The sequence below is a fragment of the Thamnophis sirtalis genome, unplaced genomic scaffold (assembly GCF_051295495.1).
Source record: "Thamnophis sirtalis isolate CommonGarterSnake01/CBP01778 unplaced genomic scaffold, rThaSir2_p1.2 scaffold_3, whole genome shotgun sequence".
Taxonomy (NCBI): domain Eukaryota; kingdom Metazoa; phylum Chordata; class Lepidosauria; order Squamata; family Natricidae; genus Thamnophis; species Thamnophis sirtalis.
In genome coordinates this window covers 103652626-103669633 of record NW_028261383.1, presented here as the reverse complement: position 1 = coordinate 103669633, position 17008 = coordinate 103652626, and the positions used below count along the sequence as shown (strand labels likewise).

The following is a 17008-nucleotide window of genomic DNA, read 5'->3' as shown; positions in this document are numbered from 1 at the left end:
ACTCTGCTGGCTTTCATGCGTAAGGCAGGACTAGAACTCACAATCTCCTGGTTTCTAGGCCAGCACTTTCCCCATGACACCAAACTTATTTTGCTTTTAGTCAGAGGTTCCAACTTGTGTCATCATGGCTGCGTCATGTGACATATCGGGACTTTCCCCCCCCCCTTCACTAAAGTAGGCAGCGTGGCCAGCGCATGACACAAGTTTTACAGCTGTGCTTTAAGTGATGGATCTGTGATGGAACTGTAGCTTTGGTTTTGTGTTCTCAAACTTGGTGCCTTCAAAGATGTTAGACCTACTCCTATAAGCATCTCCCAGCGTGACCAGCGAGAAGGCTTATGGCGAATTAAGAGAGATGATCAAATAGATCCGGGAAGTACAAAATTGGGGAAGAAAATATGGTTTTGCAACCCAACACTGCCCTAAAAGTTTGAAGAAAAACTGAAGAATACATACTGCTCTGTACAGAGATCATATTTTATTGAAAGACAGTGGAGCAGAGGATCCAGATGTTAAAGTGCAGATAGTTCTTAAATAATCAAAGATATGTCACACTATGCATCCAAAAAGAAAAAAGCACCTATTCACTTAATGTTTGTGAATGAAAGACAAACCACTATATCTTCTGGTCTGCTGGAATAGCACAATAGGAAGGTAATTGTATTCATTGATTGGTGTTTTCCTTGAGGTCTCCTCTTCAGGCTGTGCTCCAGTTTTAGTTTTCTTCACATCTTCCAGGAATTAGTAAGCCTAAAACTGACCACAGACCTTATGCTTATGAAGGCAGTTGAATGTCCATGTAGTGCAAAGGGAATGTAAAATGAACTTGTCCACTGCTGCCTAAAAGATGGATTTTTCTTAGAAATGGGAGTAGAAGATAACTTATATTATGAACAAACATAACATGTTCCAGTGGCTGATTTATGGGGGAAGTCCTTCAGCAGCAGTCCCATTGACCAGAGGTAGCACCTTTTAAGATATAGCTCTGGAGCAATTTATATACATTTGCAGAAGCTGATTCTCTTGCTATAGCCATCAATTTCTTCATTGTTCTTTCTCATTACAAATTGGATTATATAGAAAAAAATGGAAAGGGGGATTGTAGAAATAATTGAGGCAGGATAACAAAATCTCTCCTGGGTCAAACCAAACCCAGAAAATTTTCCATGTCCTCCTAACCATTACTGATTTTATTTAACACATTAAACATCTTAAATAGCAGCCTGAGAGAAAAAGAGAGAGACTATGAGAATATTCCTAACTGGCAGTCCTGAGTTAAAAACATAATTCTGACTAGGTCTTCTCTTTTGGGACTCTATTGTACCCTCATTACTCAACAGTTGCTACCCTGATGTGGTTTTGCAGAAAAAAAGGAGATTTGAATCAGGCTGACAGAATCAGGGGCTTAAATAATATCCTCCATGAGGACTGATTAAGGCACTTCCGTGTCATGCCTCATTTCCTAACACTGAGGGATGTTCATCTGCTTCCCGTGTGAGAGAAGTCGCAACAAGATTTGTCCAAGGTTTTAGATGATTATTTCTTTTTTGAATGAGGATCTCCGAACAAATTCACCACCACCACCATCATCCCCATCATGAAAATATCTATTCTCTGGTTGCTTTATTACCAAGAGCAAAAGGATCAGTCCAGATGCTTGGCAGGCCAACCTACTGAGTTGCTCCTCTTAGGCCACTCAACAAAGAGTACTCTAAGGACACACACACAACAAACACATCCTTGAAAAGATTTCTCTTCCCCCACCCTGCTTCCCAATGTCCCCTCCCTCCCTGTTACCCATGTCGGTTTTCAAAAGCTCTTCTGCTTGTTAATCCTTCATTTAGTGGAAGTTGGCTGCTCTCGCTGTGGAGGAACCAAGTTCCTCAGTATCCTGCAAACTCTTTGCAAGGTGAAAGACTTTTGTGGTGCTTTAGCCTTTCTCAAGAGTGTCCCTGTATCTGAGAGGAGTTCACCTCAGGGATGAAGGCCCAGAGATCCTTTATGTTTTCTTCATTTCCCATTCCTAGAAAAAAAAAAAGGGGGGGGGAACAACATTGTGAGCCACTAAGTTATAAAGGAGATATCCATGCTTGAAAAACTTGAAGAAAGAAATGAGGAAATTGAGTCCTGAAGCCAGAGTAGAGTAGATATCTTGGGTCTAGCTGAACTTTCATAAAGGAGGCAAAATTTAGTGAGGCACAGTTACATACCTAGGATAAATGTCGCTTTTCAAATATACTTTGGATGCTGCTGAGGAGTTCTTTAGAGAGTTTTGTAACTTGCTTTATCACCAACAACATCCTCATCAAAATTTGTGATCAAACATTTACTATCTGTTTCCTATTACAGAAATGTCATAACCACCATAAAGAGATTGTATGTTTTTGCCTTGCCACAAAAAGTCAGCAATCTCTGACAGGATTGGCCCTCACTTTGTTGCACTATGGGCAAAAGGCAAGATGGCATCCTTCCATTTGATGTGTAGAGCTGATAGGACCAGCATCTGAATTTCATTTCAAAAGAAGGCAAGTTGGCCAACCCAGCTGTCTTTTTTCCAATCCCCTAACAATAGTTGCCTGAGACAATGGTGTTAAGGGCTTTGACTACAACCAATAAGCAGGTTTATAACTAGGCTGAAATATTTGGTGGTAGAATAACTTGCTTGTTGGAATCATTCTGAGACTATTAAATGAGAAACATTGAAAGCAGCTGAAGGAAATTAAGAGATACCATCCCACTTAGCCCCTCTACACCCAAACCTAGGACCGGCTATTTTTTGGTGTGGTGGAAAACAAGAGGGCACCTTGCACACCTACTCCCCAATCTCTTTCACAGACATAACTCACTTAACACGGCTGCAGGAAGGTTGATCTTGGTCCCTTATCTAAATTCTCTACTACTAACTATGGCCAGCATTTCTGGAGGCAATTTGGAAAACTCATCTTGAAAAAGAAAGAAGGTGAGAGAAGCCATTTTATGTACTCATTTCCAGAGGAGGTATTCAGCAGGTTCTGGAGAACCGGTAGTGGAAATTTTGAGTAGTTTGAAGAACTGGTAAAAACCATCTCTGACTGACCCCACCCCCATCTATTCTCTGCCTCCCGAGTCCCAGCTGATCAGGAGGGAATGGGGATTTTGCAGTAACCTTCCCCTGGAGTGGGAATGGAGATTTTACAGTATCCTTCCCCTGCCATGCCCACCAAGCCACGCCCACCAAGCCACGCCATGCCCACAGAATAGATAGTAAAAACATTTGAATCCCACCCTTGCCCATTTCCCAACAGATTCAGGGCAGTAGTGAGATAGGGGCAGCAGAATAGGTATCTGCATGAGGCTATTTATAAACTAGCTGGAAGCAATAGGTTATATGAAAGGACATAATAGAAGGACTTTGCAATTTTTGGAGAAGGAAAGGGCTGAAATTCTTGTATGAAGATGGACCCCATACCTTTGCTTTCTGCAACACAGTCCCTTTGTTGGCAGGAAGGAGAGAGGGGCTTCGTTTCCTCATTTCTGATGCACAGTTAACTGGGACCAAGTGGTCTGGAGGACTTCCATTTGGCTGGGTAACCGTGTCCTGTAAAAAGGCAAGCAATATGACAGATAGTTACGGCCATATAGGTGTGCCATTTCAAAGTCAAAATGTTCCAATCCTGGAATGCCACGATGACCTTGGAACAGCTTGTTCCAAACTGGAAGAGAGCCAACCAGGCTGTTGTGATCTCTGGGGAATGTTCAGGGTCAGAATGTTTTAATCTCAAAATATTTGGCAAACTTTGTTGAAGACTGGAAGAAGACAGATGCTTATTATTTCAAGGAGTTACTCGCTAGACACTGTTTTATCTCTGTGAAGAAAATTAGAAATGGAAAGAATAATCTTCTCCAACATAAATTGGCCAGTGACAAAAGCTGCCTCTACCTTTTAAGGCCTGGTGAGTAGGGACAGTCTTCTCAATTAGGATGTATTAGGTTAAGCTATCTTTGGAATGGCTCCTTAGAGAGGTTTGTCTGACACCTGCTTTTTAAAATCTTTTTCAACATCAGAAAAAAACTTTCCCCCCATATCATGCAAAGACTTATTAAATGAATACCATTAATCAGCTGTTATGATTTTACAATTATTATGTGTTTTATATTTAGTAGTCTATGGTCATTATTGCCTGCAAGATCTTAAGAATGGCAGGGGTTGAAATATGAAAGTTTTAGAAATAGCCAATTAGTAAGAAAGAACAATATAATCAGAGAAATACAACTACACGTCCAGCCCAAAACTGACTGAGTCTAAAAACTGGGGAAGAGCAGCAAGGAGGAAGGCTTTATAATCTGTAGACTATGACCTATTGGTTACTGGACAGAGTGAACCCTACGTGACTGCTGTCTCCACCAATCGTGGAGAAAAGGGTACCCTCTGATACTCTCTTTCTCTGATACAAATAAAAGAGTGAAATGAAAAGAATAATTTTCACTCTTGGTGCAATCATTATCTCTATGATACTGAAGTATGTCTTCGTATCTTGTCCCATGTTTGCTCTTCTAACAAGCCAGTAGCACTTTCTTGGATGCCTTTCCATCATGGAATATCTTGGCTTCCCTCTCTATAGGCACCCCAAAATGATATCTCTAATTTCAATTATTGTGGTTTCTGTTTGCTTCCCCAAGGGCCAGCTAACATCTCTCTTCCAGAGAGATGCCTGAGAAAATAAGATTCATCCAAGATGTCTAGTTTATGTCTCGTATGTCTAGTTTAATGAAAAGAAGGACTAGGGGTGACTTGATAGCAGTGTTCCAATATCTCAGAGGTTGCCACAAAGAAGAGTAGTCAACCTATTCTCTAAAGCACCTGAAGGCAGGACAAGAAGCAATGGGTGGAAACTAATCAAGGAGAGAATCAACCTAGAATAAGGAGAAATTTCCTGACAATTAGAACACTAATCAGTGGGAAACCTTGCCTCCATATGTTGTGAATGCTCCAACACTGGAACTTTTAAAAAAGAGATTGGACAACCATTTGTCTGAAATGGTATAGGATTTCCTGCCTGAGCAGGGTGCTGGACTAGAAGACCTCCAAGGTCTCTTCCAACTCTGTTATTCTGTTAAGATGTTGTACCTCCTGAAAGTTCAGAGGACAATATCACTTTACAATATTTTTGGGCAGTGTTTGAAGAGACAAGAGAAGACCCCCATGTACACTATGTCTTTTTTAAACTTCTTGCAATGCCACTCACTAAGCGTGCTGTAATAAACAAGTCTAACAAAGGCGGGTGCTTACAGCAGAAACTTGTCAATTAAATAATATTCAGTAAAATAGCAAAGTAACTGTACATTTACTGCTATGTGATGTAGGAAATGATGCAAAATAGAGTTATTCACATTTATAAATTAACATCATGCCTTTTGTTTCTCTTTCAGTGGAAAGACTGGGCACGCAGAACCTAAAGGCACTTTGGTTTTATTGATGCACAATAAGTGCAAGTTGAATATTCAATTATGAGGTTGGATACAATGGGTTTATTTCAACAGAGAAAATGACACAAGAATGCATGATTTTTCAAATAGTTGCCCCCAGCAAAATAAACAGTTGTAGGATTTTCATGACTGTCATCATTTTTGTTCTTGAAATGGCTGTAATATGAGGTTGGAAAAGCAAACAGCTATTTTTTTACCTTGTTTTCAGTCTTGGTGTTTACAGTTAGACCCAGAGCTGGCCCTCCTGCTAGTGACTGCTTCAACTGGTCTTTCACTTCTGTCAGCTTGATTTCTAGGTCTACCCGTCTTGCCTCATTTGCTTTGCACTGCTCCTCTAAGGCTGCAACACGCTGTTCCAGCTCCTTCAAGTCTTTCCCTGTTACCAACACAGAAATGTTTATGTATTATTACATTTGTTTGCTGTACATCTTACCACAGGGTAACTTACATGAAGCAAAATCTAAATGAAACTAATGAAACTATGCAGATTCTAGAGCTCATATGTCTTTCCAAAATGGTTCTCCAGTGAACCTAACAAGGTTCAAGAATAACACTCAACAGTGTTATGTAAAGAAATGGTCTATTTTGAAGGTAGAATATAAGTGGTCAAAATTGTTCCCCATTTCTCTGAGGATAAATCTACTCCATTTAATTTTTAGCTCTGAATTTCCTGGGCCCAGCAGAATACTGGGCTAGACTTTCCATTTAATACCTTGCTTCTTGGGTGAGCCCAGAAATACCACATATGGTTTTAAATTTAGAAGAAGCGAGAGAGAATAAAAGTGATTGCTAAAGAAGACTAACAGTACATGGAAATAAAAATGAAATATATTCTTGTCACATTGATAATAAGAGCTGAACAAATGGAAGATTAATAACTTTGTTGATTGTTTATACTTTTTGTTCTAGGAAAATAGTTTATGGTTTTATTTTCCTGGAGTTATTTCTCCACCTTTAACCTACTTGTTGTTCATTTTATGATAGCTTTTTAAAAAGATGTTCAGTGTGTGTGCTTATAGTGGATATAGGGGGTATATTTTGTTTCTTCACTTTCTCACTGTACTTGGATGAGAAATATTTATGGATGTCTTTTATTCCTAATTTTGTGACAAGATCTGTGATCATTTCAGTATCAGCCTAGAGCAGTGAAAATAACCATGCAATCTTTTACATGTGTACACACGAATACACACACACACACACACATACATTACATTTTATATATAAAATAAAATAAAAGATTGCATGGTTATTTTCTCTGCTCTAGGCTGATACCGAATATTAGGCTGAGAAATTATGGTTATATACTGGCATAGAAGCACCCTGGAAAGAACTAAGATAGAGGTAATCCTCGACTTAACAGTTCATTTAGTGACTGTTTGAAGTTACAACAGCACTGAAAAAAGTGACTCATGACTATTTTTCACACTTACAACCATTGCAGCATCCCCATGGTCGAATGATCAAAATTCAGACGGTTGGCAACTGACTCATATTTATGATGACTGCAATGTCCCAGGGTCATGTGATCACCTTTTGTGGCCTCGGGGGGGGGGGGGAGGGATCCACATGGAGAAGCCAGGTTCACTTAACAATTATGTTACTAACTTAACAATTACAGTGATTCACTTAACAACTGTGACAAGAAAGGTGGTATTATGGGGCAATATTCACTTAACAAATGTGTTGTTGAGCAACAGAAATTTGGGGCTCAATTGAAGTCGTAAGTCGAAGACTACATATACTGTCCTCTACCTTCCAAGCTTTCACATACCATAATTGTGTTGATATTTTTAAATGGAAAGCATGTTTTTTCCAGTAGGTGGAGCACCTGAGCTTTCATTTCTGGAAGGCAGGAATCTTTCAGTGGTCAATTTGAAGCTGTGTGGATTTGGCAGACTGAAGAGATATTGACAATATATCTAGCATTAAATGGGAAGGAACAAGATGCAAAGCCTAACAGCATGGTCTACCTTTGAAAAATGTGGAGGTACAGGTAGACCTCAGGTTCCGAAGGCAATTGGGATTGGGAACTCTCACTGATGATACCACATGACTGCATTGCTTAGTCTTGGTTAGCCATTGTTAGGTTAGCCAAGTAAGGACCTTACATGATTTTCAACTTCCTGCTGGCTTTCCCATTGACTTTGCTTGTGGGAAGCCAGCAGACAACATCAGAAATCGCAACGTTAGGACCGCAGGGATGTCGTAATACCTGGAACTCTGGAGGGGCCATTGTAAGTCCCTGTCATATCTTTGAATGGTTGTTGAAGAAATGATAGTAAGGACTACCTGTAATCTTTTGTAGGAATCACCTGATACCGTTTCTTCTTTATCAATAGACTCTCATAGTGAGTCTAACTCACTGATCTCTCAGAATCAGGGAGGCAAAGAGCACAGGTGGTTTTGGGGAGATCCTAGCAGGTGGGGTGCCACTTTGAACTATATGTGCTGCACAGTTTCAAACAGAAATGTCTGCCAAACTGATAATGAAGAAAATCTCCCAGAAGCCAGGGGAGAAGACTTAGAGGTAGAGCAGGGGTGGGTTTCTCGCCCCATTTCAACCAGTTCGATTGGAACGGGACTGGCGGTGTCCTCGTGCACGCGCGCAGTGCACGCATGCGTACTAGCGTCTGTGCGATGCTCCAGCTGCTCCTGGAGGATCGCGCAGGCGCTGTATGCGTCCTACGCATGCGTGGAAGTGCAGAACTCATCAAAACCGGGTAAGAAACGCGGGCGGGTGGGTGGACCCTTCGGCGTTCCCGGAAGTTACTTACTTCCGGGTTCGCCGACCAACCGGTTCGCGGGGACCGCCTGAAACCCACCTCTGATGTAGAGCCTCTTCTTCTATTACATATTGAACAAAAAACCCATCTCCATAAACCTTCTGAACTTTGATTTTTGAAATATCAGCTTTTATAAGGTGGACAATAGAAAAGGCACTGCCCCACTGCCCTTGCCTTGAAGCAGGACTGTACCTGATTTGTTCTTCATGGCCTCCCGTAGTTCCCGCTTTTCCTTACGCAGCTCAATAAGCTCATTTCTAATGGACGCCTTCTCCTTTTCCAGCTTATCTTTCTCTGTTAGGAACCTCCGAGCGTCTTCCTCAGCCCGGTTCTTTCCGTATTTGTAATTATTGGCATCTGCACAAACACACACACACACACAACATACAGATTCTTGAGGGGAGCTCTTTTTTAGCAGCAAAGAAAGCGAATAAGGCTGACATGATTCTCCATTTAAAACTCAAACCAAGATGTCATCCTGTACTCCAATATAGCTGCCTTATTGTTTTCCAGAAATTGCTTATTATTGATATTTCTAACACTTGATAAATGAATTATTAATGAGCCTGTCACAACTGTAGCACAACCTAGCATCCTTGGTAAAATGATTTATAGCTATTAGGAAAATGTCTGTGGCAGTACGTCTGGACAGCACCGTTCTCATAGGCCAAATTTCAGAGGATTTATATTGCAGCACAGCAATCCAAGGTGGACATTCTAACAGCATGGTAGGAAATTGCAAACAGAAAATTAAGACTCTCATTCACACCCTGCCATTTCAAGGCTGTCTCCCAAGAATGGGATAGTATAAAAGGAAAAATACAGTATTAGCTTAAGTTTATAAGGATGTTGCCCAGGCAACAGATTGGGATTCTTGCATTATGATATGAGTAAATCCTTGATCATTAAGAAGTGGCGTGCAAATCATATGCAATTATGACAAAAGCAGAAACATCAAACAAGGAATGAGTTCTGTACTTCGATATGTTGTGCTATGCAGCTGGATTTTTATTTTTTAGGAATGGGAGTTCCTGATGAATCCCTCCCCGCCCCCACATTCCCTCTTTCTTAGTTGGTTGATCCATAGCATTATGACAAATATATGACAGATGAACCCCATCCAACCTACTTGATGCATGACGCTTGACTTTAACTTGTGGATCTATACGACGTGATTTCTCACTGCAAGAAGAGCCATGGCGCTTCACCTGGGATCCTGATGGCCACCCTGATTTTTCTGACTGCACGAAGGAAACAGGAGAGCAAAAACAACTGTGATGTCATGAAGAGCATTACCAAGGAGGTATCAGTAAGAAAACCAGTTTTACCCTAGACTGTGGAAACAGCTTATCCTACTATTTCTGCCTAGAAACAGTTCTCCACAAGTTGCCAAGCAACTGGAAAGGGAGGGTCACATGCAAGCTAGAAGAATAGTGATGTCAAGGAATTTTTTAAAAAAGAAAGAAAAAAGGATAATATTTTTGCTACCTCCACCTTCTCGTAGGGGACTTCATCATATAACACACGGGTTAGCTCTGTTTGGTTCTCAAGAGAGGAGCTGGCCCATCTGAAGAAGAAGATATAGATTAAAAACAGTTTTAATTTTCTAAGCAAGTATTTAATAAGTAAAGATGATAAGGCTCTTTCTCCAGATTAACTGAATCTAAACACTTCTGGAAATCCATGACAAATGTCACCTCATCTTACTGTATTTAGCCAAGGCTAGTGTTTTTGGTAAGGCAGGAGAGAACATGCCTTTTAAAAACTGGAAAACTCAAAAAATAGGAGGAGATAATTAGCCTTTGATTCTTGAGGATGTATCACATAAAATATCATGCAGATTTCCTTTATCCAGACTTTTTAGCTGCATCAAGGTTGAATCCTTGTAATGGTTTTTTATGGGACTGGAATTGTTACAAGCTGCAATCCAGCATTTCTGGAGGACAGAAATATATAAAATATGTCAAGTGCACATCCAAAATAGAGAGAGGATCCCTTGGGATACCTGTCCCTATGACAATCTGGGCTTGCTGTTGCATAAGGACTTGTTACATCAAACTAAGTCAAAACACAGCTAAAGAGCAGCTTAGCGAGAGAACCTCAGCTCTCACAGAGCTGAAATCCTCCCAGAAACTCCCATCTCTTACACTCTCAAATATTTCTGCAAAACACTAAAGCATTTACCCTCCCATCCTTTCACAGAAGGAAAATCCTTTGGAAGGGAGCGGGGGAGCGGGGAGCAGCTACAGGAATAGAATTGTAATCCTGAAAATTTTAGCTCTGTTCCTACAATCTGCTGAAGGATTTTCCCTCTCTTCTGAACCTCCACTTGCAGCCTTCCCTGTGGGTTTCCCCACTGCTTTTCTGGGGAAGCCAGCAGATAAGACTGGAAATGGTAATCACATCATCACGGGACACAGGCAACAGTTCCTATATGCAAGTTAGTTGCCAGTGCCTGACATGCAGGCACATTACTGCGGGGAGGTGTAGGGGGATAGTTTAATGTTTTATATGTTTTATGGACCATAAAACACTCTTTCCTAGACTGCAATAATTTTGAATGGTTATTAAATGAGGGGGTATACACTGAAGACTATATATATATTTCTCACATTAGAGAGTATTATACATTTTCTTTCTTTCTAGATGCAGACAGTTCCAATTGGGGGGGGGGGCAATGTAGCTTTGTAGCTTACTTTTAAGAGTCAAAGAATAAGGCAACTATCATGAATATAAGAGTTATCTGTGTTAGGCTTTGTCTCCACTAACCATGTCACAAGTCACCTAGCAAATCTCTTGTATCATGTCCCCATGACATTGCATTCATTATATCTCAAGCCCATGAGTAAGATTGGCTTATGTCATTCGTTTTAGCAATGCTTAAGCAACATTCCCTATCCCATCCCCTCAATTCCAACACTGCCCAAGGGCAGCCTCGAGGCAATCTAATATCTGCTAGGCACTCCTTACTATGAATGAACATCAAGTGATGAGTACTGACTAGGAAGAGGGACATGACAGAAATTGGCACAGGTAACATCAAATGTCACACTAGAATAATCTGTTGATTGAAGAGAGAAAAGAACTCAGCAGTAGATACCGTTAGATTGGCATCTTCTCATTGCTATTTTTGTAGTCTAAAAGGCACCTCTATATTCCATGCTTATCCATTTGCCACTTAGATTCAAAAAAGTTTTAAGAAATATCAGAAAATTTATTATTGTCACTGACCAGGAGAAAGTATGGAAGCAATCTGCAGAGGCAGACACAGAACCCTTTGTCAACCTAGCTATGTCACAAACATATCAGTAAGAGGAGCTCTTACATATAAGAGTGTCTCACAGCATTGATGATGTTGGCTATTTTCTCAACATCTACATAATCGTAATGCAAGGCCTCTGGAGTGGTCTGGGAACCAGTTTCAACCAGCAGCAATCCAAGCCAACGTCCCAGATCTTCATAGCTGTTTGCCTAAATGAGTAGATGATATACAAAAGTAAAATCATAAATATTTCTCTAGGAAGCAACAGGGAACATTTTTTTTCCTGCAAGTAAGATAAAGATATAACTTTACAGCAGTACTATCTAATCAAATAAAGATCATTTCCATTTCTTTCTACTGGATGAGTGAATAGATTCAATAGCGTGCTAAATCATTTTGGTTTAGTATATTGTGTGAATTCAACTACTGTGCTCTAGAAATAATGGGTTATGAATTAGAGCAATGTGGCCGTGTGTTGTAGCTTATTCAAGAAATCATAATGAAGATAAATTATGGCAGATTACAGGATATGGAAACACTGAACCTACACAGTGAAAAATCGCTCCTAAATGTACATGTGTAGAGGTCTAAATAAAAGCATTCTTATTCTTTTAAGAAAACTAAAAGCTCCTTTACCTCTAAGGCAGATACTTCTTGTCCATTGCGAAGGATACGAAAAGCAAAGGGATGCTTGGGGCCCAGTCCTGGTGCCACCTCACATCCCCGCAGGACAATGGCATTTACATGGGTCCTTAAATCTGTGCGGTCCTTATGGAAATAAAGCATGTTGCCTTTTAAACGACACCAACGTTCCTTCCAACACTGGTTAACAAGAACATGCAAGTAGCCTGCCAGGAAGTATGAAAGAAGATCAGCATTAATGCAATTACCATCATGAAAAAGAGAGAGAGAGAGAGAGATTTAAAGTTCCAGAGATTGTTTCCTAGGCAATCAGAAAATGTTGCAGTTAGATATGATGCAGTTGGTTCCCAAATCCAAAATTACTTCAGACTAAAGGAGAGGAAACCTGAAGTTTTCCAGATGTAATTGACTTAATACTGGAGTTGGACACTTGGAGTTAAATAACATCTGGATGGTTACAAATTTCTCCTTCCCAGCATTATTATCAATGAGATATTTTTTTTTGCTGAGTACATGTCTCTATTTTACACACACACACACACACACACACACACACACACACACACACACACACAGAGAGAGCATGAATTCAGAATAGCATCATCTTTGCTCTAAATGATTTGCTGTACATTTTAAAGTACGGTAAGTAAGCTTTGTAAGACCCTTGGATTGAACAAATCAGAATATGTACGGTCTTGCAAAATAATTTTCATTGTTTTAGAAAAATGGAAAGGGGGCGGGGGGGGGAGGGAATTATCCCAGGGATGCATGAGATTATTATAAGAACCAAGATTACTATGTGCTGGATTTCCCTTTGAAACTTCATGAAGAAATGAGCATGCATTTATGTGTCACTTTTATTATCTATTTGCAATGCAAGGAAACAGCTGAGCAAGCATTTCTATCCCTAACCCCTACCCTCTCCCCCAGGTTACCCCCAGTGACTGATTTCCTCTTAAATGTGCTCCTACTCATGTCCTAATACAAACCACAGCAAGGGATGTCTTCTTCTGTAGAGGATGTTTGGGTATCTTCAGGGGAAGGCTTTTTCTTTGAGAAGCTGATTATCCTGGTTATTTTCCTCCCAGCAGCTCTACTCACAGAGCCCTTGAGTTCAGCTAAGCCACTTTTTTTGCTTTTCCCTTGGAGAAGGAACAGAACATGAAGTTTGCATGTGACTTATCTGAGCCAGCAAAAAAATCATGAATAGATTAAAGGTTTTCCTCCCATCTTCCATAGTTATCTGTTGTGGCTCAGCAGGAGCCGTTGGAGCTGCCACCAGACTCCGACAGCGAGGGGCCCTATGAGTCGGCCCTGGAGGATGTGGAGGACCCTGGACAGGGTTCAGACTCCGAGCAGGGGGCAGAGAGACTGGTTGGCCACCAGGTGGCGCCTGAGCCTTGGATCAGTGGGGAGGAGACAAGAGAGAGTGATCTAGAAACCACCTGTGAGTTGTTCCGGGAAGCCCTTCGAAGGGCTACTCAGCGTCAAGAACTACGTAATTACAGGAGGTAATTACGCTCAGCTGATGGTCATTAAGCCCCTCTCCCAGACTATAAAAGAGACTGCTTGTGCCATGCCCTTCTTGCAGATGTCAACATTTGGGACTAAAGAGAAATGAACTTGGCAGGCTGGATTGCTGCCAGAGTTTGTTTGCATTGCTGCCAAGATTTGTAGGACTTGCTGCTAAAGTCCTTATCTGTTTGTTTATTTGGCTTTCAGCCACCGAGAGTCTGGTCTTGTTATTAAAAGACATTCCATTTTACGCTTGTCTCGGCTTTTGTTACTGGATAGAGGAGGGGGATCAGAACAGTTATCTAGAGAATATCTCGGCATTTATCAAATAAATAGTATTCCTTTTGCCTCTTCATTGTTTTTCTATTTTAAAAAATAATCTTGTTTTCAACTTCTATCTTTTAAAAATGTATATGCTTTATTTTATCTTCTATGTGAAAATGGGCAAGAGGATGTTGCAAGATAGCCGCATGTACATTGTATATTTGTCAAATGAAAATAATAATAAAAATAATGAAAAGTCTAATAGATCTGGATGAAGGTGTTGGATTTTGCACAGCTGAGCTGATGGAAGTAAAAGTGTGTAGGTGTAATTAGGGACAAAAGGCGTAAAATGTATGTTAGATGGTATGGACTGGTGTTATCTAGATTGTTAAAGATGCATGTAAAACTAAAAATTTATAAGTTGGTGATAGTTTCATGATGTGCTTCATTGAAGGGTGATAAAAGATAAATTTTAGGAGAAGTTATTTTATTAGGTGATATAAATAGATGAGTGGGAACAAGATAAGGGACTACAGAAAAATGAGGCTTCTTAAAGGATGACTAGCAATTGTTTGGCAGGAAGCCATTTACAAAAACATCTGTTTTGTATATATCCTTTAAGCTTAGGTCATTTTAGCACCTTTGCCACAGATAATTTTCAAAATAGGTACAAGACTGCACTGCTTCTACTTGGATTTCTGTGTGATTCCTTTCCTTTATTTTCCTTATATTCCTTTTTCTCAGCAAACCAGTGATGGGTTGCAGGTGGTATGCCTGGGTATGGGTGTACTGGTGCCTGCCCGGAGCGCCGGGTACCGTTCCGCTACAGTGCTGCGGAGGGCCCACCCACCCGCCCGTACCTTAGTTCAGAGTTGACATGAGGAGTCCTTGGTACTTCTGACCTTGGTACTTCTGACCTTCTTGCAGATATTTCATTACCCAAACTAGGTAATATCACCAGTATTAGTGACTATACTAAGTCCTATAGTTTATGTGCTCTAATTCTCAGCCTTTTCTCCCCTCTTATAAAGTGGGAAGATATCAGACTCACCTTGTTCGTGGCTCTCCCTTTGGGGCAGAGAAGAACTATTTTCTGTTGTTGCTATGCTGTCAGAGTCAGAAGTATGTTTATCCTGAGATGACCTCTGGTCAAAGAAGAACATACATTCAGTGCGTTGTCATTATTTCACCCCCACCCCCCCGGGCTTCCTCTCCAGGCTCAAAATACTTATAGATTAATTGCCTTCACTGAGCAAAGCTCATTGAAGAAAGTGATCTTGGTTGCCATCCAAAATAGCACTAAAATGCTCTTTACTTTGAAAATACACACTTGTAAGTCATTCTGGGAAAAGTTAGTTTTGAAGAGCATCACAGATATTTTGATTAACAAACAGACAAAAATTAGTCTTTTCCATCTATAATGTTACTGTTGGTTACTTAAGAACTGATTCTTTTTTTAAAAAAAGAGTTTGCTTTATGCTCCCTCAAAGAAGATTATGGCGTCTTCTTCCAAAATCTTCATGTCAGAGACAGGTGTCTCCTTTATAAGTGGGTCTCATGCTGGTCTTACAGCTCTGAGATAAAGATTGCAAAGTTTATTCAGACTGAGAACCACTCTTGGCACTGGAGGGGGAGGGAGGGGGGGGGCTAGGAAAGTGTTCCAAAAGAGGATGGGCAGATAAAAAAAATGTAATGCAATTACAGATAGTTCTCGACTTATGACCAGTTGCTTAGTGATCATTTGAAGTTACAATGGATCTCCCCAGGGTTACTTATGACCAGGTTTGAAATTCCAACAGCTGCCCCTCCCCCCATCACCACAGTCACAGAATTGCATTTTGGGAGTCCGGCAACTACCCACATTTATGACCATTTGCTATGTCCTGCAGTCATTTGATCACAATTTGCTTTACACTTGCCAAAACCAGTATTTAAATGCCAAAGCCAGCATTTACTTCCAGTTTCCAGCAAAAAATGCCTATGGTGGAAAATGGATTAACTTAATGACCACTTTGTTCACTTAACAACCAGTGATTACTTAATACCATAGTGAAAAAGGTTGTAAAATTGTGCTTGGTTACACAGGGACCTGCTTAATGACCAGCACAACTTATAACCTTAAGTCTGAGCTCAATTATAGTCATAAGTTGAGGACTACCTATAAATATATTTTTTTCTGATTCCAATGAAAATCTCTTCCTCCAGCTGCTACTTGCATCAGGATGGAGCCTTTTCTCTTGCAATGGGGTATTGTTTAAATTAAGTGTAGGATCACAACAGATTAAAAAAGGGTTATATTCTCCCCTCTTCCACTTGCTAGTTATATGTGGAAAGGAACACTTGAATAGTATGAATGTTATGTGGATGATGTCCAGCTTGTCCTGGGAACAGAATTTTAGGAAATTTTACCTTATCGTGATCCATCTTGTAGGTAAGTGTAGGAGAAAGAGGAACTTCATTTCCATTTAATCCTCCTCCAGTGGGATTGCTTACTTCCTTTATCACCTGGGCAGGAGATAAGAGTTTAGAATGACAGTAATAAATTCCAACACTTTACAAACAGGGATACACCTCTGCTATAATAAAAAGTTCACTTCATTTCAAACTGTCAGGTTATGTTTTTCCAGCCACAGAAATGCCCTCCAGGTTTCCTTGCCTTACAAAGGAATACAGCAAACTCCATCTGGGATCACAGGTTAGCAGCTGAAAAGCCAACTCTTAATCCAGGAGCTATGAACTATGATTGGCATTTATCAAATATGAGGAATAAAGAGGAAAAAAGCTTGTGATCAATTTTTGAGGAATAGAAATATATACAAGCCTAGTAAAAAGAGTGTCCTCCAAATAATTTGGGACCACTCCTAGCTAGGAATCCTGGAAATTAGAAACCCAGTACATGGTCAGCATCAGGCTGAAAAAGGCAAGATATACACCTAATTTTTCAGCTTGCTTGCAGGATTAATTTCTAATGCTAGCTATTTCTGATTAAGTTATGTTAAACTGACACCAGTTTTATGCCTAAGAGTATCATTTGGCTAACAGGTCCTAACTCAAGATAATGTTTTTCTTATGC

General features: G+C 40.3%; 1 protein-coding gene across 1 annotated transcript in view; it reads right to left on the bottom strand.

The window, feature by feature from the left end:
- Positions 1–463: 463 nt before the first annotated feature.
- Positions 464–17008, bottom strand: part of AFAP1L1 (actin filament associated protein 1 like 1) — a 78633-nt gene continuing 62088 nt past the window's right edge. Inside the window, exons 9-19 of the mRNA XM_087709635.1 lie at positions 16345–16440; positions 14987–15080; positions 13146–13298; positions 12151–12362; positions 11578–11723; positions 9741–9819; positions 9382–9493; positions 8445–8609; positions 5664–5842; positions 3449–3577; positions 464–2023 (exon numbers count right to left, since the gene is read on the bottom strand). Coding sequence (XP_087565761.1) covers positions 2000–2023; positions 3449–3577; positions 5664–5842; positions 8445–8609; positions 9382–9493; positions 9741–9819; positions 11578–11723; positions 12151–12362; positions 13146–13298; positions 14987–15080; positions 16345–16440 — 1389 coding nt within the window. The 3' untranslated portion in view covers positions 464–1999. The remainder of the gene's footprint in view (positions 2024–3448; positions 3578–5663; positions 5843–8444; positions 8610–9381; positions 9494–9740; positions 9820–11577; positions 11724–12150; positions 12363–13145; positions 13299–14986; positions 15081–16344; positions 16441–17008) is intronic.